The sequence below is a fragment of the Schistocerca serialis genome, chromosome 3 (genome assembly GCF_023864345.2).
Source record: "Schistocerca serialis cubense isolate TAMUIC-IGC-003099 chromosome 3, iqSchSeri2.2, whole genome shotgun sequence".
NCBI lineage: Eukaryota > Metazoa > Arthropoda > Insecta > Orthoptera > Acrididae > Schistocerca > Schistocerca serialis.
In genome coordinates this window covers 65,675,241-65,703,008 of record NC_064640.1, presented here as the reverse complement: position 1 = coordinate 65,703,008, position 27,768 = coordinate 65,675,241, and the positions used below count along the sequence as shown (strand labels likewise).

Sequence of the window (27,768 nt, the reverse complement as noted above, 5' to 3'; positions counted from 1 at the left end):
CAAATCATTCACTTAAGGTGCCAATAAAACCAGCTGCTCCTCAGAATTCCAAGTCCATCCACTAGAATGTGAAAGCATCATCTCCTGCTTGCAATATTACAGTGCTGTATCTGCACGTACACACGAAGCCCCGAGTTCAAGTCCACTCTTTCTTTTATCTTTACACCACATTTTGTCAATCTGCTGAAAGTATCAGTCTGATGGAACTTAAAAGACAATTTGCTTCACTTTCTAATCCAACAGTAACAGCAAAACATTTCTGCAAGAGAGCTCATCATTGCATCAAGGTCAGAACAGTTAATTCTTGAGTGTTTCCTCACCTTGCGGCAGCCACCAGCTGCCTGACGCCAGCTGCCATCGGACCAGCTAATCACAGCATGCCATAGTGCACCTTGGCACGTTTCTGCTATTGCATTGGTAATCATAAAATTACTTCATATTGTAATTCGATTTTCATGTGAAATAACTTCGATAAACAGAGTGATCACTGTACAGTAATACACTTAGGTTACTACGAGTGTATTTATCAAGTGTCACTTTCTAAGTTTAAGTTCTAGCATTTGTGTTACACTTAAATATTGGATTTTACATACTTGATCTTGTGGAAGTTGTTAAAGTTTTATAAAATAGGGTTGCAAGTGGAAAAAGGTATAAGATTTGTGACATATTGTTCCCTTTAGGTTTAATAGAGTAATTCAGGCAGTAGAGGCAGCTTGAAACATTTGTATCATATTTGGGGCGAGTGCTATCAGACAATTATATCATAACAGGATTTCCTTGTTTCAAGGCATGAATGATTTTCCACATTCAGTAACTCCTGATAATTGACACACAACTACAGTCTGTAAGAAGATGTCACCATTACTTCATTCACCACACAAATATAAAAAGCATTTCCTCTCAAGCTTAAAAAGAAACTTCTGGAGTGACTAATCCTCCTGATCCTCGATTATAGCGGTCCTATTCCTCAAGGACTTTCAGTGGTAAACCATTCACTCCAGGGTCTTTCCTACAAAGCTCGTTTAGGCAGAGCTCCAGTAGCTACTGGGACAAGTTTGGTCCTTTCCTGGTTTGAGGACACATATCAAAACTGACTCTCCCCCAAGTTGAGAAATTAGCTTGCCTGCCAAATCAACTTAAAACATTCAAGGAGGATTTCCTTTATGCTGCTTTCAAATGTTGAAGCACGCTGTACTGGATTTCATAGTGACCAGGTGCAGTATCGTGCCTCAGACAGTGCCAAATTCAGCTTCCACATGGAGAAGGGGCATTTTTAAAACTCAGAATTGTTGTATCTGAACTCCAACTTTGCCCTTGCAACATTCATGCAGTAGTGGTGGAACGCCAGATCCTGGCTGGCATCGGTAGTAGTTGCTGCAAAATGCTCTGTCATTGTTTGGGCAATATCTCCTGGCACTGTTTGAAGACACCCATGTTTCAGCACTACTGCTATCAGTAAACAACTGCATTTACCGGAAATCCTCCTGATGGATTCCCATACTTTAGTAGAACAAGAGTAACAGTTGATAGAGACCAGGAATGCTTGCCAGTGACATTTCCCCCCCCCTCCCCCCTCTCCTTAATTATGTGTTGAGTGTTACCTCCTGCAACTACAAAGGCTGTGAGGTTGTCTGCCAATGGGCAGCATTTGAACTGTCATAGAGCCACATGTCTGACCCAGATTGCTGAACAACACTCATTGGTCCGTCAAGGTCCAGGTTGCCTTCTAAGGAGACCTGAGGACTTTGGGATAATGGAGAACTCATGTGACATGGTCCACCCTTTCCTGAACACTGCCATTGTGTTCAAACACAGCCAGCTGGCTGAACAGTGTCCATGCATTTTGGCAGCTTCCTTCCAACTAATGCTTCATCTGCCAGGTGAACCCACAGTGAGAATCATCTAGTAGCAGCTGAGAAATGAGTGTCATTGACTGTTTTGAGGATACACAGCTCCCAAGACATCACAAGGCTCTCCAAAACTTGACACCTTGGGTAAACAGTGTTCGAGCCCCATAACATTTGTACACTATGGGCATTTAAGTTGCCCCCTAGGAGAAATGGGCAGAGGAGTTGTTCTGTAAGGCCTGTGAGAGCCTTACAGTCTGTCGCAACCTGTGGAGGTAAATACAGTGAGCACCGTGATCTGCTGTCTCACATGAACTTCAATGGCTAGTGCTTGTAAGTTGATAATCAAGGGGAGAGCAGAGTAGTAGTGTGCATTATTGACACAGCAAGCCCTCCCTTTGCTCTGTCCATAGTCAGGTCACTCTTGTGGTCGAGGGTATAGCCCCGTAGCACAAGGGCATCAGTAGATTTACAATGTGTTTCTTGTAAACACAAGCACAGGGGGGTGCGCCTGTGCAAGAAGTTTCAGTTCCTCCACATGAGTCCTGAACCCATTCATGTTCCACTGTAGTATGGGAGCTATTTATCATGGGGGTTGTACTGAAGCAAAAGCTGTAGTGAATGTGGGAGGCAGCATGGCCTTATAGATCTTTTTGGCCTCCTCATACAGGATGCGCTTCATTGTTTTAATCTCCTCTATCTTCATTTCAGTCCCTTCCCCAACAAAGCATTGGGTTGGGGATGCAGAGCCACACATTTATGCAAAGGAAATCTGCCTTGACATGCTCTAGGTGTTTTGTGCTACTTAAGGTAAGGATACAGGAGTTGGATTTTACCAGATCCTCATCCAATCTTTTCATGATACTTTCCATGACAATGATAAATTCTTGAGCCCATTCCTCTTTCAGTACTTCTTTTGAAATCTTGACAAGAACTCTACAGGACACAACACTTCTGCTGCAGTTTAAGGCACTGTGGCACATTGCCTGACGCATTGAGCTTTCCAGGGGTTCGCCACTTGTTCGGGCAATAGAAGTGGTCCATTTCACTGACTGATATTAAAGTGCCAGACACACCCTCTAGACAACATTTCAACTGGCAGATTCCCCAGAGGTTGCCTGTTAACAACTGTTCCACCTCAACCGCCACACATCTCATCAGACTTTTTTTTTTTTACCATCCTCATGATCTGGGTAGCTAAGCCAAGATCTCCAGACCCTGTGACACACAATGTTCCACCACTATGCTGCGCGGTAGTTGCTGAAGTGTGCCCAGAGCTTATGGTTACAGAGGACTGGCATTTACCAATCCAAGGACTTTCGGGCAAGAACTCACATTGGTTGGAACTGATGATAACGCTTGTGTGTGAACATTTGTGATGTATGCTATTTTGACCATATCACTCCTGCCTACAAACAATCATCATGACTATGTGCTGATAAGCATAGAGATTATCATACCCTGGGCTTGTGCTATTGTTTTCTCAATTATTGTACTCCCTCTTATTTATCTTCAACCCTTACACTACTATCTGAACAACACAGCAGAAGTATTTGTTCTCAACAACATAAAACAATCTCTGTACCAGTACACAACACCAACACATCCTCTAAATCATTTTCTGTACAAAGAACCAGACTTTGGGACAATCTTCTTCAGAATATTAGAGAAATTAAAATATTTTCATGCTTCAAAAGGCAGTTACCTTGAACATCATCATTTTTCTCGCTCAGCATTCCAATGTAACATGAGTTATGATACCTTCGTGTTAACTTCTTAAGGTGAAATTAATGGCTGAACCCTAACAAAAGACACCTCCTCAAGCAACGAGCAGTGTGAACAGGTAATATTTTGCATCTGGTGGTACAAGAAGGGTGTTGTGCACTACAAACTCCTTCCCAGGTGTCTGTCCATTGCAGCTGGCATTTCTTGCCAACAACTGAAGCGCCTTTCCATCACAGTATAAGAAAAATGATCAACAAAACTGCATCATGTGTTGCTACTACATGATAATGTAATCTGCTAATTTCACAAACAAAACTATCTGGGGACAGTCTTCCCTCACATACTTATTCTACTGATCTTGCGCCCTCAAATATTTACCTTTCCTGCTTCTTATTGAATAACAGCCAAGAAAATTTCTTTTCATATAAAACTACACTTCAAACCTGGCTTGACAACACTTTTAACTCTAAACAAGTAGGTTTCTACAGGTGTGGACACAGTAAACTACACTGTTTAAGATAACGTTAGATAATATATTGTTGATGATTAATTTTGTCACTTATTTTTACCCTGTGTTCAATAAACTAATGGAAAAATGCTGTTAAAATATGCAGTGTACTAGTACAAGTGAATTATACCTTACTACTATAAGCTTACACTGAAACTGTTTTTTTAATAAAACAAAGAGTCGGTAACATGTGTATTCCTAAAATGGCACTAATTAGTAAAATATTATGCACTTTGGACTTGGAAATGGTCTGTTTTTAAGTGCTGTCCTGTGTCATACTGAGGTGAAGTCCATGGTTTCCATACTGGTAAAGGTTGCAACACGTATCAATTTGAACTGTCCTAGACCTCAGATTACGTTACACATCAGTCCATCAGACAACCACTATTTCGAGGGGAGGAGGAGGGGGGGGGGGGGCAGCAATATCACAGTCTAGTTGAAAGTTTACATATTGTATCTTCTTTCCTTTCCATAATAAACTACTAAATAATACCAAAAGCTAATGCCAAGATAAAACATACTGATAGCATATTTATGCACCTACGTCACATTTCCCGACACTTTTTCCTTGTTTTCAGTCCTAAACTTGAGACATTTACTACTCTGAGTGTTAAATCTGCAGTATTTACGAGTTTGTGTGACAAGACAATGAAGTTTCCATAACATCACAGGTCTTGTGCAGTGGTTGTGATTTCTGGATGAATAAGTAAATAATGACTTGGAATCAAATGGGACAGTGATGCAGAAAACAATCTTCATTGGCCCATATTCTCTAGCATGTTCACACAATGGAACAAACAAGATTACAGTACATACTTCTGTTAAACTAATATGTGTGTCTCAGAATCTCTTAGAAAATGCAGAGGTAAATAAAAATATTCTGAAAACAGTTGGATGCAAACCTACAATCTGTGACACTATAAGTATGTGGCTACATCCACTACACTACCATAACCTTCTGAACTAATGTTCCTCATATAATATGATCCCTTAAAAGCCAATATGTTGGTAACTGATGATTATAACAAACAGTACTGAGAACAACATGTTTCTGATAAACCTTCAATGCACCACTGCCTTGAAACGGCATATTTTCATAACACACAAGGAAAATCTGAAAACAATGAAATGCAATAATTCTTTAACTGTCAATACGACTTTTCCAGTCATTTTGTTACATTAAATCATACCAATATTAGTGTATTTTCGAGAGATCTTTGTTGTGCTTGTGCTTTGAGACAGTATTTATTCATAAGGTGTTAGTTATAAAATAAACTCCACCAAATATAGGCTTCAACTTGTTAGGGCAAAAACCAATATGGTGTCTCCCAAATTCTGCTTGTGACCTTACTAGCCTCAAAACCATAAACTGATAATCTAGTGTCAAACCTAAAGTGAAAATCACTGAGATTATTCAATGGGAATGACAAGAAAATATCAAGTGAATTTAGCAGGATACTTCTGTTCCGTCCAGGAAGAAACTTGATGGCCACAGAGTTGCCAAACATACTCTGGCTAGTTGCCAAATATCTATGTGCTACTAGTAGGAAGAACTTGTTTCACAAGCTGATGTATTCCTTGAGTGGGCTTGGGAGTGACTTCCAGCTTGCGTCTCAAACACACAACCACTGAGGGATGTACTACCAAAAGTATATGTCATCAAGTTTTATTCTTTTTCCTGTAACAAGGTTTAGGGATTAGAACTTAGCCACAAATAATTCTCTGCTGTGGCAATTGAAAAGTAAACACTGTAAATCAATAATTGTCACAACTATTTTTGTCTTTCTGTCTTAAGTATATTGAAAACTGAAATACTCCTCCACCAGACATGATTCACATTTTTGGAATGTCACCAGTGGTTACACTGTAAACATTACGAGCAGGCAAAATGTCTTTTGACCATTATAAACATAGAAAACATTTTCTTAAGAACATTGTCATTAGCACTATCCGCAAAAGATAATAATTCAGCAAGATCGCAAAACATGGACATCTGGAGAGAGACTTCATAAGCTACGAACAACAAAGTTCTAAATCAAGAACATCTACTGTGCAAGAAAACCATTAGAAAAAGGTGAAGAGAAAATGAAACCAGTGAATGTGTCTTACAACTTTCTGCTAACATGAAAGGAGAATCAACTATCAGAATGTGCAACAAGGAACACAAAATGCTGACAGTAAATGTCTAGAGTAAGTCACCCTTAACTAAAACAGTCATTCAGATTATAAATGCTGAAAGAACAACAAGTATCATCTACTCATAATAATTACAGTATAACTGCTGTTGATGCCATGAGAATACCAGCAAAAAGCATCTATATTTAAGAGCTTTTCAACCTGCAGTATCCTTATGACAGGGAGAACCATAAATAACTACAGGTTCATCAGCCTTAGCTTGAGGCCCATTTTCTATATAGCACCTCACAGTCAGCACATAGTATTACTAATTTAATCCCTGATGGTGTCATATGAATGACACATCTACGCTACCTCAATCTCAATTAGAGAAATGTCAAAGTTCTACAATTTGCAGAGACCATCCCTGCTCTCATGATTCCGATGTCAAACTATCACTACTTTCTTTTCACAGTAGTCACTGTTAGCCAGATTATAACCCAGACTTCATTTCTGCCTGTGAAAGAACTGATAAGTGTGTGAACAGAATCAACACCCCTGCACCCCACACACAACACGGATTCATTATATGCCAGTTAATCTTTCTACTAATGAGTTAATTTCTTTCACAGCAGACTGTCACATCATTGTGAAGGTGATAAACAAGTGTTATGGCCTACCACACAATCAGTCACACCCACTGCCTCCCCCTTCCCCCACACCATCTGTGTACACCTCTGGACACAGATTAATATCTACTTTATCAGCTTCATATTGTCAGCTTTTCTGCTGTTGCTCCAGTGTGGCAATCATCCTATTTTTCTGTTCTTCTAGCTCCATTATTCAAAAACTAGTGAAAATAAGCAACAAAAGTGTCTATCAAATAATAATACAGTAACACTTATAGATGAACTACCTATAAGGGGCAGTCAAATGAAAGCAAGAGAGATGGAAAAATGTACATAAACTGTTTATTATTCCAAAAGTAATAACCATAACTATTAATACATTTACCCTACTGTGTGACAAGACGGTCACTGCCTTCATGGAGAAATGTTTGTGGTTGCCTACAGAACCACGATTGTACCCAGGCACGCACCTCTTCGTCAGAAGCAAATCAATGGTCACAAGTGCCTTTTTTCAGGGCTACAAAAATATGGAAACCGCAAGGGGAGAGATGAGGACTGTATGAAACTGTGTAAGGGCAAACTAGCAAAACTCCTGCGGCAAAGTCTAAAACCTTGGCAACAGGCAGACGGACCTAGGTACAATCACGTTTCCGTAGACAACTGCAAACATTTTTTCATGAGACATTGACTGTCTTGTCTCTCAGTGGGATACATGCATTAACAGTTATGGTGACTACTTTTGAAGTAATAAACAGTTTACTTACTTTTTTCCATCCATCTCTTTTTCATTTGTGTGTCCCTTATGCAGGGTGTATGTTATAACTTGGAACAACTGAAAATATCAAAAAATATGTATCACAAGGAAAAAATGTTTCAGATGGAAAATTAATATTTTCAATTGGGACATCTGTCTGCACTAAAAATGGCCACCCTATGAACCCTCCGATGGGGGGAGCTGACTTATTCTCAAATGCAAACATTCTTTTTTATGGCATATTCAGACTCCATGCCAAAAAAAATACCTAGGGTTTGCCAAAAACTATTCTTTTCCATTGTTGTAGGTAGCACTGTAATTGAAAAAAATTAAAGTGTTAAAAAAAAAAAACTGACTCATTTGATTCTACATTGCATCTTCATTAAAAGTATGAACTTTTTGTTCTAAACAGTTGATATTATTGTTAAAAAAATACATTTAGAATTGCCAAGTAAAACTTTTATGTCCAGTCATTTTAAAGTCTGGAAAACAAGCTTCTTTTAATAGTTTTTCGTTGCCTTCAGGATTGGTTTTGGTGAGACTGCGTACCACCAGGATACTTGATTTCAGTGAGTCCCTTTGAATTTCACCATCAGTGAGACTGATTTCAGTGTGTTCTGTCCAACCATTGTAACACTCATGCCAATTACAACATCATCTACTACAAATGAAAAAAAAATTATTTCAGATAAACCCCAGGTATTTTTGGCATGGAATCCAAATCTGCTCTAAAAAGGAGGTGGTTCCAGTTCAAAAACAAAAACCTGAACCACATATGGGGTGGGGGGGAGGGGGGAGTCTTGTTAGGGGGTAGACAGTTTAGCACATACATGTCTACTTTGAAAATATTAACTTTTCATCTTGAACATTTTTATCCTACAATGCATATTTTTCAAGATTTTTGTTGTTCCACATTAAAACAAACACCCTGTGTACAGACAATTAAAATCTACACAGCACTACAGTACAAACTCTAGGCTTTCTTAAGGTTCCAGTACTACATTTTTTTGTGGTCATTTTCATTTGCAGCACAGGGAGGAGAGGAGGGAGAGGAGGAGGAGGAGGAGGAGGAGGAGGAGGAAGAAGTGGCTGACATTTGGAACAGACATTTCTCACAAAGTAAAAGATTGTAATTTACTCATAAAATAACCTTCTTGCAGTTGAAAAATAAAAATTTCTAATTCATTGTCACTTATTATACAAGAACCATTCAGAACATTACATCCAAATTACAAGTAAATATCTAGGAAATTAGTAGAATAATTCAACATAGATCCTGAGAGTCCATAAACTATTACTGAGTTGCCAAACATTTTTCTGATTGCACATTCTCATTGGTGATCTACATATTACCTATGTAATGACACATGCAGCTGCAAATAAAATTTCCATGAGACCTTAATGATGGAGTAATGTTAGAAAATGAAGTTAAATTTGGCCTGTGTACCTGTAATATGTATTTATACACAGTTTGGTCAAAAGAATAGAGCATAGCTGCAATTTTTAATGAAATAAGCAATTACTGTGAATCATACTACTCAACATAGCTTGCTTCACACTACCTTGGCCGGCCGAAGTGGCCGTGCGGTTAAAGGCGCTGCAGTCTGGAACCGCAAGACCGCTATGGTCGCAAGTTCGAATCCTGCCTCGGGCATGGATATTTGTGATGTCCTTAGGTTAATTAGGTTTAACTAGTTCTAAGTTCTAGGGGGCTAATGACCTCAGCAGTTGAGTCCCATAGTGCTCAGAGCCATTTGAACCATTTGAACACTATCTTGCCTGTTACATATGATTTTTGCACATGTAATTATTCTTTATGCACCTCATTTCATACACTATACTTTTACATACTATACAACAGGTTAGGAATTGATCACTTCACAGTTAAATCATGCACTGTTGTTTGCAAAATACACTGCAAGGTCAATATGAAAACAACATCTCTTCTATTTGGCATCAGTTTGAATAATCTGACTTAATGAACATAATCCTCAAGTCATGAAGCGCTAATAATACAATTCTGACAACAGAGTTTACTGTGTTAATTACATCAATTCTGCAAATAACTGCATAGCAAATATTACTGTCTCAACAAAAACAATCAATTTTTGAAAATCTAATGTAATTGGAGAGAGAGGGAAAATCTATTCCCAAGCAGCAGCAGCAGCAGAACACATGTGCAAAGGTATTTACATTTGCAAGCTTCCTGAGCCAGTGGCTCCTTCATCTGACAGAAGGGTTGAATGGGAAGAAAGAGGGGTGAATGCCCTCTTCCTTCCCCTTCATCCCCTCTGCCAGGAGGAGGAGCTAAAGCTCACTAATCCTACAAACTTAAATAGCTTTATACATGTTTTCTCCTGCCGTTACTTGGTAAGTACATTTTTTTATCTTTCCAATTGCATTATATTTTCAGATATTACTGTCTGCTATGCTGCCGAAATGACAATCACTACATAGGTTCTATTTGTTACAGTTAGCTAAATAATCTGCTTGCTGCATTACTACTGTTCTGAAATACACTGACCATTAGCTGTGTGAATAAACAGATGCTGCAATCCAATTCACATTTATCTGACTTTGATTGCCATCACACAAAACAATGACTAAGAAAGTTTGTCAAATTATTCCTATATCATAATTTATTAGTTCATAGGCACTTTTTGTTGCTATTTTCGTTATTTTTAGAATTGGGGAGCTGGAAGGATGGAAACCTTGGATGTTTGCCACACAGAATATCTGACAACACAAACCTGGATAACTAGATATCAATCTGCACCAAGTGTCTTAATTTATGAAACATACACAACGTGAGCAGTGGAAAAGGGGGAGGTGTGGAGGGTGAGAGGGAGTGGATGTGAATGAGTGTGTGGTTGACTATAACACATTTATTGCCTTCACAATAAAGTGACAGTCTGCTGCAAAAGGAATTAAGCTGCTGGCAGAAAGATGCAAGCATAGGGCACTTTGCTGAGATTAACTGCCATATAATGAGTCTGTGTTGTGAGTGGGGTGCAGGGGTGTTGATGTTGTTCACTAACTCATCAGTACTTTCACAGGCAGAAATTAAGTCATGGCTACAATGTGGCTAACAATAACTATTGCAGAACCATCTGCCCAGCTGTACGGGACTTTCAGACACGCCTGAAAGGACACCACACATTCATATAATAGTAGTAGTAGTAGTAGTAGTAGTAGTAGTAGCAGTAGTAGTAGTTTATTCATCCAGAGACAATTTACATTGCATGGATTTCGTCAAAAAATACATAGTATATACATACACACATATAGGGTGAACAATACTATACAAAATACAGATGTGCACAGTAGACTACACAACATCAGACCACAATGAAATAGCATGTACAACTTTGATTATTTACATTGATGTATGAGAAAGACTTTTTACATAGAATACACAGTTGATATTTAGATATAACACATACAATTCTAGCACTTTTGTACATATTATTTATTTAGATCATAGCAACAGTCAGATAAAAATTACTATTGGCACAGAGTACATAAATATAATTGTTTAGTATGAAGCTATTCCAGGTATTCTTTTACACTATAATAGCAGTTGGTCATTAAAAATTTGAATGCTGCTTCTTTAAATGAAGACAATTTTTTTATTTCTTTTATCTTTACCAGTAGTTTGTTATACAATCTGCTTCCTTGTATGTTTGTTTGTTTCTGCGCCAAAGCTTTGGTAACTCTTTTTATATGAATGTCATTGCACTTTCTTGTGTTTTAAGTATGTAGATCCGAGTTAAATTGGAAATTGTTAATATTTCGTTTTACATTAATTACGCTTTTCTGTATATAGAGGCACGGTAGGGGTAGAATATTCAGCTGTTTAAATAATTGCTTTGAAGGAGTTAGCCTTGAACTGTTTGTAATTATTCTAACAGCTCGTTTTTGTAGAGTGAAGATGGTTTTTAGATTTTTCTTACTATGACCCCAGAAGATGAGGCAATAGGTAATAGCAGAATGTATATAAGCAAAGTAAACAGCTCTGCTACATTCCCTACTACATACAAAGCTAATAAGGTGTAAAGCAAAGCAAGCAGAGCTTAACTTATGCGAGAGATACAGGATATGGGATTTCCAGTCAAAATGTTCATCTATATGTACACCTAAGAATTTTGTGGTAGCAACTCTCACAATTTCTTTATTTTGTATTCTGAGATCTAGATCAGAGTGTGACTTTGCTTTCCTGTAATGGATACAATTAGTTTTAGAGATATTTATGGTCAATTTGTTCACTTCAAACCAATTTTGCAAATATTCTATAACTCTGGTTGCAGATGTTGGCAATACCCGATTTATGTCAGTTACTACAATGTTTGTGTCATCCGCAGACAGGGTTATATGAGTACCATTTACTGGAATCTTGATATCATTTATGTAAAGAAGAAATAGGAGAGGTCCTAGAACACTCCCCTGCGGTACCCCTATTGGCACAGTCTGAATATCCGATCTGTAAACAATACTTTGGTTTTTACTGTTTGTTGTTGCAATTTCTACTACCTGTTTCCTATTATGGAGATATGACTGAAACCACTTTTTAGCTACTCCTCGTATACCGACATATTCTAATATGTCTAGCAGGATATCATGTTGGACAGTATCGAATGCCTTTGAGAGGTCCAAATTTATTCCTATTGTACTGTTGTTCTTATCTAGCCCTGTTACAATATTTTCAATGAATTGGGTGATGGCTGACTCTGTACTCATTCCTTTGCGAAAGCCGTGTTGGTTTACAGACAATAGATTGAATTTCTCGAGGTAATTTGTAATTCTGTTTTTCATGACTGTCTCTATTACTTTTGAAAATACCGATAATAAAGCTATTGGTCTGTAGTTTCCCACTTCATGTATATTGCCCTTTTTATACAATGGTTTTACTTTTGCAATTTTTAATCGTTGTGGAAAGACACCTTCTGAAAATGATATGTTTATGATGTGTGAGAGTGGGTCCGATATGACACTAGCACATCTCATCATGACTGAGCAAGGTATCTCGTCAATCCCTGAGGGCATTTTATTCTTCATTGTTTTTATTATTCGATTAACTTCCAATTTGTTCATGGGAGGTAGCAATAATGAATTAACACTTTGTTCTTCTGGGATTGATGTTCTACTAATCTTAGAACAATTTTTATGCAGATTGATTGGACTATTTATGAAGTAGTCATTAATGTAATTTGCTGAAGTAAGATTTCTGACTAGCACACCTTGATCATCTTTTAAAACAAAGTCATCTGGATTTCTAACATTTTTGCTTGGGCCTATTTCTTTTTTTACTACATTCCATATAGCTTTTGATTTTTTTGCTGACCCAGCAATTACACTGTCATTGTGCATTGTCTTGGCTTTTTTGATCACCTTCCTGTAAATTTTCTTGTATGTCTTAACATAATCTGTGAAGTGTTCATCTTTGTTATCTTTTTTGAGTTGACTGATATGTTTTAGTGTTTGACTAGATACTCTAATAGCAGGTGTTATCCACTGGCTTGTGTTCCTAGGCATGACATTGATCTTTGTGAGCTTTTTTGGGAAACACATCTCAAATAGGGACATGAATGTACTAGAAAAAGCATTGAAAGATTCCTCGGTTGTTGTTTGTGCAAAGACATCTTCCCAGGTTTCATTAGCTAACAACTGGATGAAAGTATTTACTTTTTCTGTATAGAAGTGCCTTTTGTATCCCCACTTATAATTTACTGCCTTGGGGATAGAGTAATTTATGTATGTTAATAGTGTATTGTGATCCGAAAGACCTAAGTTTACGTTTAGTGGCTCAGTGATACCATTCTCCATATTTGAGAAAATATTGTCTAAAAGAGAAGATGACAGTTCTGTTATTCTGGTGGCATCTGTAAAGAGTGGTTTCATGTGGAAGCTGCTGAGTATACTCAAAAGCTGTCTTTTTTCATCACTTTCAATTAACAGGTTAATATTAAAATCTCCACATAAAAATAATTTCACTTCATTACTATAAAAAGTGTTTAATGCTGCTTCTATTTTTTTGAAGAATATGTTTTTGTCACCCAGTGGAGATCTATATACTGTAATGACAACTAGTTTTTCACTCTTCTCCTCAGTTTTTAACTCTATGGCACATGATTCAAAATGTTTTTCTATATTTAGATGGTCCAATTCTGTTTTCACTTTTAACTGCAGTCCTACTCTAGAGTAAATGCATACCCCACCATTTTTAAAAACACTTCGGCAATAATGTGTTGCTAAATTAAACTTGCTTATATTTATGAGACTTAATTCACTAGCCTTGCACCAGTGTTCGGATAAACAAATACAAGAGACATCAGCAAGATTATTTAAAGCTACTTCTGGATCTAGTACTTTGTTTCTGAGGCATTGAATATTCTGACACATTATCCTGACTGTTTTGAAAGTATTTTTTCTTTTGTCATTGCCTGGTAATGTGCTGCTTTTTCCATAGTAGTTGTGACTTATCTGCAAATTTTCTTGCTGATTTGTCACAATCTTTTCCATTTCTTTGTCTGAGGCCATAGAAAATCCTTATTTAATGATGTAGATGTACCTTGTCTTTGACTCCTCCTTAGGCAGTGTTGTGTTGCTGCAACTGTTGTTGATGGTTTTGTTGCTGCTGCTACTGTTGTTGTTGGTTCAGTTGCTGCTGCTGTTGTTGCTGCTGGTGCTTCTGTGGCTGGAGGTGGTGGTGGTGGTGGTGGTGGTGGTGGTGATAGCGGTAGTGGATGTGGTGGTGGTGCTGACAGGATTCTTCGTGCTGTTGCTGCCTTTGATTCTTTTATTGGCACTATTTCTGTTGGTGGTGGATCTGTTGTTGTAGTATCTGTTGGTTTTGCCCTGTAATTGCTGATGCCTGTGGTTTCCTTCCTCTTTCCTGCCAGTGACTGTAGTGGAACTGCTACAGTTGTTGACACCATTTCTGCTTCTGTCGCTTGTGCTGCTGCTGTTATTGGTCTTGTTGCTTGAGCTGGTTCAGATGTTGCTTGTTTTGCTGGTGCTGCAGTTGTTACTGAATTTGATCGTGATGCTGTAGCAATTTGTGGTTCTGCAGCTGCTTTAGTTGTTGTCTACAAGACAGATTCACTTCCTCCGTGGTTGCTTCCAGTAATGTATTGGTAGTTCATTACAATGGCTGGTACTCACTCATAGATACTTTGTTTTTTATGTGGTTCTAACGTTTCGTAAATTGCGTTGCACAGAGATGACTTGCCTCTTCTATTCAGGTGCATCCCATGTTTTGTAAAGCTGCATCTATCCAGGAAATCAATTGATAGAAATCTTATGTTTGGGTACACTTTACCCGCTGTTTGTATCTGTTTATTTGCTTCCTTAATTAATTCGCCTAGATTGGCAATGGATCCACCTTCTTCAGTGTGGATGCACAAATATGTCTGACGTCCTGTGGGAATCTCAGAGTAGCAAGCATGGAGGAAATGGACAGAGACTGTAGATAGGTGGCACTCAGTGGGAAATGGATCAGCCATGAGGAATGCTGAGATGGTACATGCAGATATGATAACACAGTGACTAACATGGCTGCCTAGTACGCAATTTTGAGTCCTGTGAAGTTGTTCCATACACAAATCATTACTAATCTCATCTGTATCAGTATGATTTATCTGTCCTATGGGCAAAAGGGAGAGACACATGTTGCATCTCTTTGCTAGCTCTGAGGTTACAGGATTACACTGTAAAGTTATTGCTGCATTAACTCTCAGTTCCAGACTCAACAGAGGCCAGTCTTCTATCTATTCTGTGACAGAGCTACAAGCACTCGGATCAAAAATCAATAAGAAAATCTTAAGTAAATTTCTCCATCATAAGGCACATCTCTATCTCCAGCACCTCATAGTGTAAAAACAAAAAACTTATGATACTCATACCTAATAATACCTTTATCTGATTCTGGTGACAATTTTTGGTTTTTGTGAATACACAATTTCATACATAAATTGTGCCACCGAATAATTTAGTAAATGGCTTCTTACGCATCTACTCCAACTCCCAAATGTCCACGCTACTTGAGTATGGAACACAACAGCACACTAACACAGACCACTTCGAAGTTCAAAGTGTATAATATCTTACTAATTAGTGCCTTTTAGGTACGCTTGTGTTACAGATACATCATGTTTTACTAAAAAACAGTTCCCTTGTAATGCTAGTGTGGTAAATTCTCTTCCATTTGTATTAGTATAATGCATATTTTAACAGTGTTTTTCTGTTCGTTTACTGAACGTAACAGCAAATGTAAGAGAAAAATTAATCCTACACTTTCATCAGATTCAAGTATGCAAAATCAAATACATAACTGCAAGACAAATGCTAGAACTTAAATTAAGAAAATGACATTTGATAAATACACTCATACTAACCTATGCGTATTGTGTCACTGCACAGTGTTAATTCAGTGTTTCAAAGTTATTTCACAAAGAAATGGAACTACAGTAAGAAAAAACTTTATGCTTACCAATGTGAGGGCAGAAATGGGCCCAATTTGCACTACAGCACACCGCAATCACGCGGTCTAATGGAGGCTGGCATCAGGCAGCCAGTGGCCACTGTAGGGCTAGGAAACAGTTGAGCATAAACAGTTCTGATCATGATGCAGCCATGAGCTCTTTCACGGAAATGTTTTGCTATTACTGATTGGTGAGAAAGTGAAGCAAATTACCTTTAAGATTCCATCACATTGATAGTTTTAGCAGACAGCGGGAAGACATGTGCCGGAACTTAAAGCACCACATAGGGGGAGGGACATATGGTTTAACATCACAGTGGTAAACCATCACCTTGACCTTCGCAGGCAATGAATCACCCTCAAAAGCCAAGATGAAGGCACCGGTAGCAACCATGTTGTCTTTGGGTCCCCTGTAAATGCGCCGGTTGAAATGAACACCCAGTCATTCTAAATTGTAATGGAGCTCTGCGTCAGACTGCAAGAGGAGATCACAATGGAAAATGATCCCCTGGACCATGTTGAGGCTTTTATGGGGAGTGACAGAAACAGAAATATCACCCAGCTTGTCACAGGCAAGTAACGCTCGGGATTGGGCTGGAGATACTGCCTGAATCAAGACTGCGCTGTTACGCATCTTGGACAACGCTGTTACTTCTCCAAACTTATCCTCAAGGTGTTCAATGAAAAACTGAGGCTTCGTAGGTAGAAAGGAGTCCCCATCAGTTCTGCTACAGACTAAAAACCAAGGTGAATATGGCTCTCTCCATTCGGTAGCCCTACGTTCCTCCCATGGTGTAGCGAGGGAGGGAAACAATTACGGTCATACCTGTCGGAATTGTATTCAATCTTGTCCTTCTTAGAGACTGCTTATGCCGTACGGTCACCAGCAAGAGATGAGTTAGTCCGCTTCATTGCAGGTCATCTGCCCTGATGCCACCCACTTCAATCAGGGGCTCTCCCCACAGGCGCCAACCAGCCAAAGCAAAGGCCATCTGGCATGATGGCTGTTGCCAGGAGTCCTTATGCCCCAGGGAGACAGGCATCTACTCCCTGGCATATGTGGGGAGCTTACAGCTCAGACATCAGCAGTGCGATCCCTGTGTTGTCAGGGGGCTACCACCAAATGGGTACATGACAGCTCCACCACAACGGACTAGCTACCATGCTGGATATTGGATGCAGAGAAATCCAATATTTTCATGGAGGCAAAAGAGGATAGGAGACAATGGAGGAAGATGACATACTCCGGAAAGTGTCCTTGCCCAAATAGTTGAATCACAGGTGGAGATGCAAGGCAATGACAAGAGATTCAGGAGATCGAATCTAAGGGCACTATGGATAACTCGTGCACCACATAAGGCATCCTTCCCCATATGGTCCACACTTCTGTAAAATTTTGAAAGTGGCAAGTCAAACCATAGAATGGGACCTGAACTCGTAGGGCTGCAAAGAGAGAGACTCCTTTTAGTCGCCTCTTATGACAGGCAGGAATACCTCGGGCCTATTCTAACCCCCGGACCCCAAGGGGGGGAGGGGGGGGGGGTTTGCTTGCTAGTGGCCATCAGTTCAAACCCGACCACTAGTAGTTATTTGTTATTTAGTATTTATCATTTCTGGAAGGTTTTCAAAGTTTCTTATGTTTGTAAAGAATGGAATATTCAATGCTTGTATAAATAGCAGCAATCTCCATCCAAGAGACCAGTTCTGTTCAGGCTGTATGTTGGTATTTGTAATAAATGTGCTTTCAGGGCTAGGTGGTGTACTTAATTGAAAACCATGCTTTTGGATTTGGGCTTGATTCTGGTTACAATGTGACAATAACTACTACACATCCCCACTTTTATGTTAGTGGATGTCATTTTACACAAGAAGTTCATTGCTATCCATGTCACTGCAGTTACCCACAACTTATCCACAATCACGGTTTTGCAAATTTGAATGTGAATTCTCAGTTTTACCACAGGAAGGCACTTACCATGTTAGGCACTGTGATGTCCAATAGACAATATGCCAGAGGTGTAAATACAGATCGTTTCCAACATAGCTCCATGGTTCACGACAGACTGTAGAAGTAGTATTTTCAGATTCTGTGACATTATTCTTTTTCAAGCATTGTCTGTACACAGTCTGAAATAAAAACAAAAACATCAACCCCTCCAGGAAACATCAGCATTTTATGATTACAATGTGGTATTTCTCAAAAAATTCGTGTGTGTGTGTGTGTGTGTGTGTGTGTGTGTGTGTGTGTGTGTGGGCGCGCGCACGCTAAGAGAGAAGAGAAAACACATGCAACAGATAATGAAATGGACTAAATCTCGAAAGCAGTTAAAAATGTGTTATTTTATAACCATCACTTTTTTTATTCATGTTTTGATGCCCAGCAATGTATTTAACAACCTCTTGACAGGTGATCATCAAGATCCATTCATGTGATGCACAGAGCAGCTGCAATATAGATTTAACATTCAGCTCAAAACAACCCGACATGTTGTGGACTAAATAGAGAAACAACAAATCAGAGTGGACGTACTCATAATTGAGCTCAAATTTTTACAGACTAACAGAATTTTTGCTATTGGATAGCCTTGCTCTGCTCGACATCTACGAAATTATTCATGTACAGACTGTAAATAATGATCCAGTGAAGTAGTAGCTGTGGTAAGATTTTTGATTGTCACGCATAGCTCATATTCCTAGGCATTTTAAATACTGCCCAATAGTGGTTTTTGTGGGCATCAAGTGCTACGTTACCTGTAAGCCAATATTTGCCCAGAAAATTTTCACAATTAGTTTCACAGCAGTCAAGTCATTTTCAAGGGCAGGTTGCATGCTAATAAGACAACATCCTGATTTAAGTTTTTAACAAGTTTCCTAAATCACTTCAGGCAAATGCCACAACCCGTTCCCTGCTCCATCACTGAGAAAGTTAGTCAGTGTTATATCTTTACTGTGCTCAGTATCAACATGTTATCAAGTTTTCACATTTTCTGTCTATCACAAGCCTGTGGTAGCTGATTATTCCTGAAAAAGTCACATAATTATCCCAGGATATGATCATTACATGCAGTTCTCTTACTGTCTCAAAGTCCAGATTCAGGGAAAGTGTAAAACTATAAATCTCTTAATACTGTATGATATATTACAGTACTTATATTTTGCTTGAATGGTTCTTGGGCATTTCCTCAGATGGTACCGTCTAAACTGCAAAATATTTCTAAGAGGCAGCTATTTATCATCTTCACGTGTGACATTGAAGGGTTCTTAGGCAATCCATCAGATGGTACTGTCAAAACTGCATAATATTTCCACTAGGTATCTGCCAGTCATCTTCAGTTATTAAAACAGGGAAGCCTCAAATTGCACAGCATTTATATTTTGTTTAGTACAGAATGTTCCTATGCCAGTTCCTAGTCATCTACTGTTCTTATTGGGCTGTTGCAGAAAATGGAAATGTTAAACTCTCATTTCCACCACACAATACCACATATTATTCTACATATTGTATAACTACAGGCTTAGTTTGCAGTAAAATTTTGGGCTGACTGGTGATGACAACTCCAGGAAAATTATTACACTGAAACAAATTTAGACAATGTCTCTGAAGCACTTTGTGATTTCCAGTTACAACATTTCCAAGTTTTTGATGGGACCTGGACATACCATGATGAGGCATTAAAGTCACATATATAAGAACACATTACAAGCTAAGCTGATGCATTTCGGAGCCGAAATATTGGCATACCTATCAATGTCATCTTCCATTCTGGTGTGTCACTGACTATGCATTGTTTTATTCAATGGAAGTTCTTAAGTTTGTGGGCATCAAGTGCTACATTACCTGTAAGCCAATATTTTACCCAGAAAATTTTCACAATAAGTTTCACAGCAGTCGAGTCATTTTCAAGGGCAGGTTGCACACTGATAAGACGAAATCCTGATTTAAGTTTTTAACAAGTTTCCTAAATCACTAGCGGGCAGTGTATTTCAATAAATTTAGACAGTATTGTGTATATTTTTGTTTAAATGATGTTGCTTTTATGCATCCAACACAGAAATGAGTGCATGAAGTTATTAAGTGGCACCGGTTGCAAGAAATTAGCAGAAGAAAAAAAGGTGTAGTGTAGAACAAACTGAAATTCGATAGATATAATGGGAGAAAATATGGAATCTTTGGCATCTGAAACTTTAAAGATGACAGGCAGTTCCAATTATGCTGACCCAAGTACAGAGATAATAGCACTTAGTTCACATGATACTGACAAACAGCACATGTATAATTGCTGATATTTGTTTTAGGGGCATAAGGCCATGGTCCAATGCATAATTCTGTGCCTATTGTTTCATCGTTTGATGCTGGAGACATCAGAGGCTTTAAGAAACTCAGAAAGCAGTTACAGACTCAATGCCTTCAGCATCAGAAGACAAAATGTTGGGGTGATAATTAGCCTTGGACTATGACCTTATGTTTACAAAACAAATAGGAGCAACTACACAAATACCGACCATGACAGCCTGCAGCATATGTAAAGTTTCGTAATAAACATATGAAACATAGTATTGGTCATTTCCAATTGAATTTACAGTAAGTGAGCACTGATTCACTTCTAAAAGTAATGAAAACAAAATGTGAAACATGCCAACAAGAGACATCTAGAATAAAATAAAAAAAAAATAGTTTTGAGAAATTTGAATCATTACAAACAAATATCTATATGACAGGAATCAGTGGAAGGACAACATGGTATAAAATGATTATTTTGATGATAAAGGCAATGAAAACCTCATAATTCGATTCTGCTAAATTTTACAGAAGAAGCAAAGACCATTTCTTAAAAAACATGTAAAGTGATATAGTTAAAGTTGTTACATGTGTAACTATATAGTAGAAGCCTAGTTATTGACATATTAGAGAAATTCGTGCACTTTCAAATCTCTCTTTGATAAAGGAGTTACTAGTTACTTCCAGGATTTTCACAGACAATGGAGTTAAAAGGCTTTCATTACCTACCATTGATTTTATTAATTCTCCATGTGATGCATCACTTTTATGGTGAATTTTTAAGTTACTAGGAAGTAACCAGTATCTCATAACACATGAGAAGCACAGTCATGACAGAATAATCTAACAGGAAAGTCTTAGTGCACACTGTATTAAAAAGGTGGGAAAACTAAACTAGATACAACTCACAAATTCCTGGACAGAAATTCGTGATATTTTTCATGTGATTTTGCACTAGCTTATTTATTTCACCATTGAACAGCTGCACACAGACCTCGTCATTAAAGATACAGCTTATGCCCAGTTGGCCAAGGGCTTTTAGGGAAAAAAGATTGTGTTGAACTAACCACTAACAACAAGGTCTACATCTACAACTATATCTATATCCACACTCTGCAAGTCATTATACAGTGCATGATGGAAGGTACATTGTACCACTACTAGTCATTTTCCTTTGTTTTCCACTTGCAAACAGAGCAAGGTAAAAACAACTGTCTATATGCCTCCATACAAGCTCTAATTTCTCTTATGTTTGTGGTCCTTACACAAAATGTACATTGGCTGCAGTAGGGTAATTCTGCAGTCAGTTTCAAATGCCAGTTCTCTAAATTTTCCAAATCATTCCTTGAAAAGAGCATTGCCTTCTCTCCAGGGATTCCCATGTGAATTTAAAAAACATCTCCATAAGATCTGTGTGTTGATTGCACTGAAGAATGGAATACAATTTGTTGGCTTTGAACAATGATGTCATATCCAAGCCAAAGATAGCTTTTTTTTAATGAAGTGTAAATATAAATGAATGAATTTAACCTCAAACTGAGGATTTTGTGTTTGTTTTGGGTTTTATAGGTCATCACTTGAATTGATAGTGAGTGTTTGCAGTCTGATAAGTTCTCATTTGAAATTTTGTTCTGTGTTTTGCATAATTTTAAGATATATTTTATTCATTATTAGGTATGGATTTATCTGTACATATGAATAAGGATGACTTGTCTGCTGCTTTGGGTGTCGACAAGTATGTACAATTAAGTTTCTATAGTTGTCTGGTTTATTTTCCCGAGTTTGATTGGTGCCATGAGTGTGGGCAAAATATGAAAACAATGTGTGTGTCATAGCAGCACACTGCTGGTTCGTATCTTTGTGGGTGTAGCCGTGACAAATCATGGCCCCCAATTGGAAGAGGAACATGGTTCGGAAAGTCTAAGCTGGTCCTGAAAGACATTATGATGATCACATACGGTTGGAGTATGTATTACACTGTGTGACTGTTGTTCATGAGTGTCATGTTAGTGAGTGTACTGTAATAGAATGCAATTTGTCATGAAGTCTGTAGGAAGTATTTGAAGTGTAGTAAGTCTTTTGGTGGGAGGTTTCATCCTACAAATTAACAAGCTAGCTTTTGGAAAAACCAGGTATAATTGGAGGAAAGGGGGAGGAAGGGGGGGGGGGAAGGGACAGGTGAGAGGGGGGGGGAGGGGGAGAAAGTGTTGGTTAATTTATTTGAGGAACATATTGCTGAGGTCTCTGTTGATCCATCATGGACATGGGACATCAGCTGGTTACATAATTGCCAATATCAATGAAGTTCTCCAACAGCTCTGTAACTGAGGTGTTCATTTATTTTATTTTGAAGGCTACCAGTTTCGGCATTCCACTATGCCATCTTCAGGCCCCATATGCATCTCTCCAAATAAACCATAGTAGTGTTATATAGCGCCATAAATCCCTGGACGTCGTGAATTCAATTGTTTCACCAGTGCTTCATTCAAAGACTTGAGAGCAACTCTAAGTAGATTTGCTATCAAGTCTTTGAATGGAGCACTGGTCAAACAAGTGAACTCACAACATCCAGGGATTTCTGGCACTATATGAAATTGATGTTTATTTGGAGATATGCACATGCGGCCTGAAGATGGCATTGTGGAATGCTGAAACTGGTAGCCTTCAAAATAAAATAAATGAACACCTCAGTACACAGCTGCCGGAGAATTTCATTGATTCATTGATACTGACAATATTGGTGAGGGGTTGACCATACTATCTGAAGAGTTTTCATCATACATGGATTTGGGGAGGTGGGGGTTTCATCATTTGGTAGTGAATCACATGATTAAATTTAAGAATTACCGTACTGGGACGTTTCCCTACACCATAGAGGGGTATTGGAGGGGGTGAGGGAACATCAAATCTGTTTCGGGGAGGGGGAACAACTGTTTTCAACATTACAGGGGCATTTAGATGAACATTCTTGAGAAGTGCAGTGTAACCAGATATATACTGTCCATTTAATTGTTTTCTTAATGCTGGTGCTGAAATGTATGCATCTGAAGTTGTTAGCTAAATTATTGCTAGGTTGGGGACGTGAGAGGCTTCATGGTAATTAGGGAGGGGGAGTGATTTTGTTACTGTCAGTGGTTCGCGACTTCCCAACACAGTATTATGACATAACTCTGCATCTTTAGCAGGTTTTCCCGCAACATCTGATGAAGATGCTGAGTTATGATGTCGAAATATTATGTTGGGAAGACGCAGACCACTGGGCAGTGCACCCAATTCCACAAGATGACACAGAATCAGCAGGAAAGTTTAAGAAATTACTTTCAGTTTTTATGATGCTTTTTGTGATATTGGTGTTACACAGTTTTATGTTATTATTGGATTTGTTAGTATTCATTTTTATGCTATAGGTATGTAGTTGAATGTCATGTACTGTAGGCACGTATGTTTATTCCTTCATACTATGGCTCTAATAATTTTGGTTTCCTTTTATTTGTTCATGGTATGTAGTTCAACAAGTGGTGGATATATTGTTAATTTTGTTCAGTGTGAAACTTTTATCATCATTTGACCCATGTAGGTCAACTGAAGAACAAGATACCAATATTTGGTTTGCTGGTTTTTCAGCCATGAGTAATTCTGGTTCAACTGAAGAACAGGATACTAATACTCTACAGAAGAACTGATAACTGGGTGGTAGTCTTTCTGATGTAAAAGGCTGAACAGTGTTTACATAACAGCTGGCATGTGATGTGTTGTTTCACAGATGGCTCTCCCTTTGATACTATTTATTTTGCCAGTTACACGGCTGGTATAGGTGGTGATAGGGGGGTGCATATGAGAAGTCTTGCAGCGGGTACAGTCACAGATGTAAAAGCCTTAGAGTAAGGAGAAGGATGCAGAAGGAGCGTAGTGTCTGACAAAGATATCGCAGAGATTGGGGGGGGGGGAAGGGGGGGGGGGGGACAAAAATCAATTCTATGGGTGGCGGGCAAAATCTCAGATTGAATGGATCTCATTTCAGGGCATGATTTTAGCATGTCATGGACTTGTCGTGGTATCTGATTAATACAGTGAAGGCAAGAACAATACTGAGTGACACGTAGTGTGCTCTGAAGTTGTTTTTTGGAGGGATCAGCAGTACCAGGATTGAATGTGATGGCCCAGGAAATATGCTTTTGAACTAGGCTGGTAGGGTAATTATGTAAAGTGAATGCTAAAGTGACAATGGTAGTGTATTACTGTAAAGAGCCAGCATCAAAACAAACACATTTGTCTCAAATTCCAAGGCTGTATGGGAGGGAAAGTCTGAAATGCAAAGGATGGTAACTGTCAAAACTTAACTACTGTTGTTTGTTAGTAGGTTTAATGTGGACAGAAGTGTTTTGCTGGCCTTCGGTGAGTATGAGATCAGCATCAAGGAAAGTGGCATGGGATTTGGAACAGGACCATGTGAAATTTAATTGAGAGAAAGTATTTAGAGATTCCAGAAATTTTAACAGGTCAGTCTTTCCTTCTCATCTCATCCAGTAAGTTTCCACTGACACGAGGTTGAGGATGACTTTTCTGAACTGTATCCCTTTTTCCAAGCATCTCCAGTACTTTTCATTCCCCTGCAACTCTTCTCTGAAGGAGCCACTGGTTTTGAAAGCTTGTATAAGTTAAACTTTTGTGTGTGTTTTTTCTCCTGCTGCCGCTTGATGAGTAAATTTTTTTATCCGTCAAATTACATTACATTGTTGAAAACTGATTATTTTCATTGTTATATTACCCGTCAAAGTTCATTGTAAATAAACCATTACAGTTCAAATTGATCAGTGATGTACATAATTATAACACCAGAAGGAAAAAAATGACATTCATTACTCTCCATTCAGGTTGTCATTAGCATAACAAGTGGTGCACAATGCTGCAACAAAAAGTTTTGGTCATTTACTCAGTGACATAAAATGTCTGACTGACAGCAAAGTAAAATTTAAGAGCAAACTGAGAAAATTTCTCCTTGACAACTCCTCCTATTCCGTAGAAGAATTTCTGTTACCGTAACATGTAGAAGGTGGTGGGTAGGAATTACTAACTCACACACCAAACTTAGGAATGTTCAGTATCTAACCATAACTTATATACAAATTAATTTGTGATGTGAATGTAAAATGACTCACTCCACATCATTACAATCTATAATGCAAAATGATCGATGAAACATGTAACTAACTTCACATGGAAGCCATATTGTTATGATCACCTATTCAAAGTTTATTTACCAGGATCCCTTGACGGCAGTTACTTTACAACCACAGCATTGCCCTCCACCAACCAATTTGAAACAGATTAGCTACTTTAGATTACATAACATTCCTTTCTCCATATCACAAAGTTCAATTATTTGTCATTGTTTTTAATTTACTAACTAGTGTTTTTGGAATTAAGGACTAGTCATCCTGACCAGAGTTCTCTGTGGCTCTCAAAAATCATTTCAGGTGAATGCTGAGATGGTTCCAAAACACTGCACAGCAATCGTACTCCCATTCTGTGCCCATTATTGAATTATTATTATTATTGTTTCAAACACATTTTTTGCCATCTCATTGCTATTATAATCATTCAGTCAGTTCATTAATGTAATGAAACATTCCACATCTTGTGACATTGTTACAGAAGTGCTATAGAATTAAAAATAAATAACACTGAAAATAGGAAAGTCAACATGTCACTTCCTATGTCATTCCATTCCTATTTCATAACTTAGATTTATTAACAAGTATATTAATATGTCTTGAAAGTAACCAGACACTAGTTGCACATATATGATGGTTCCTCATTATTGTGTGATTTATGAAACATTGTGTGTAAATGAATGAAAACATGGGGTAAATGAGTTAGTGTCATGCATTTACATGGTGCAATAATCTCCGTGGGTCTACTTAGCAGTGCGTCATACCCATGTGAGCCATTACTCTGCTCTTTGTACACTCCTCCAGCAGTTTATTTTCAAGCCAATAAACAAACATATATTCATACAGTCTCCTTTCCTCACCATTCAAGACTTACAATGCACTGACATGCCCAATACAGCGATTCTCCTTTGACAAGCGGTCATGTCACCATCAACACTACATGGAGGCAATGGTGACACACTGATCTGTAGGAAAGCTGAAGATTTAGGTTATAATGGTAGGTGCAAATTTGATTGTGATCTGCCAAAGCCAATGAATGTCTCAATACGGTATTCTGTAGCTATATTTAAGATTCTTGGTGAAAACACCCAATTTTCCCACTGCCGTCTCATTCATGTTTTTAATAGGCATATATTTAATTCTGTTAATAAGAAGAAAATCCCCACCTAAAACCCCTATGAGCCTGATACTTTGAGAATTTAAATATTAGTAAATATGATTGTATGAAATGTTAGTGGCCATTCAGGTTGACATCACTGATCAAAACTGATAGACTGTATCGTATCCAACACATCAACATAACCTTACCAGGTTTTAGATCAAGTGTTAATTGTCTGGTTTACTCATTTGCTATCAAATTATGCAAAAGGTATGCGTAATTCAAACATAAAAAGGTTAACAGCTAGTCTTCACTGAAAAACATTATCTTGAGTCTCACATGAACAGAACTGAGAGTGTGCATTGAAAACAATAAAATGCAGACATGTTTCTTTTTTTCGAGGCAATACCATTTCAATTGGCATATTTTAGAAATAATTTCCCACAAAATGTTAACGGTACATATATTCCAATAGGCTCTTAATACAGCACTTGCATTGCATGTATATATTTTACCAAACCCTTGATTAACTCTAGGTTACGTTATCTCATCTAACTTACAACGAATTTCCCTAAAAGAAAATTCTGTATTGGGTAATTACATAATTACTTACAGATGATACATCCAGTGGAAGAACGAAGATTATGAGGAACGAAAAGTACCATCCTGTTAGCACTGCGAACTTTACGATAACGTGATGTCGTCTCCAATTAATATATCTGTATATGATGCTAAAAGCTAGGAAAAAAGTCACAACGACATCAACAACTAATGGTCCAACAGTCATTTCTGTCAGGCGCGTCCGCTACGTAAAATACCATCAAACGTCTTTCGCCGTTTTGGATTTCAAGTTTTTGGCCTCGTTATCTGATGCCTTATTCATACTTTCTAACTTCTGAGTAGTCAGGGATTTCAGAGGCATAAGTTTCGGCCTACAAAGAATATTCTGCGGCAAATCTTCTTTATGTAATATTCCTCGTTGTGGCACAAAATCATTCGGCACGAACTTTTGACTATCTGACATTGCAACAAAAATCCTTCTTCACATCTGAAATCAAGACATCGGCAAAAGTGGTGCAATTACATCACAGATGCCAAACGGATATTTACTGCAACGTATACTTAAAAATGATACTAATTGAGGGCCCGTACAACTGCG

The 27,768-nt window shown here is 38.2% G+C and overlaps 1 protein-coding gene across 1 annotated transcript in view; it reads right to left on the bottom strand.

Moving 5' to 3' along the window:
• LOC126469716 (LMBR1 domain-containing protein 2 homolog) overlaps positions 1-27,547 on the bottom strand; it is a 111,393-nt gene extending 83,846 nt beyond the window's left edge. Inside the window, exons 1-2 of the mRNA XM_050096906.1 lie at positions 27,223-27,547; positions 18,033-18,184 (exon numbers count right to left, since the gene is read on the bottom strand). Coding sequence (XP_049952863.1) covers positions 18,033-18,184; positions 27,223-27,396 — 326 coding nt within the window. The 5' untranslated portion in view covers positions 27,397-27,547. The remainder of the gene's footprint in view (positions 1-18,032; positions 18,185-27,222) is intronic.
• Between the last annotated feature and the right edge of the window lie 221 nt (positions 27,548-27,768).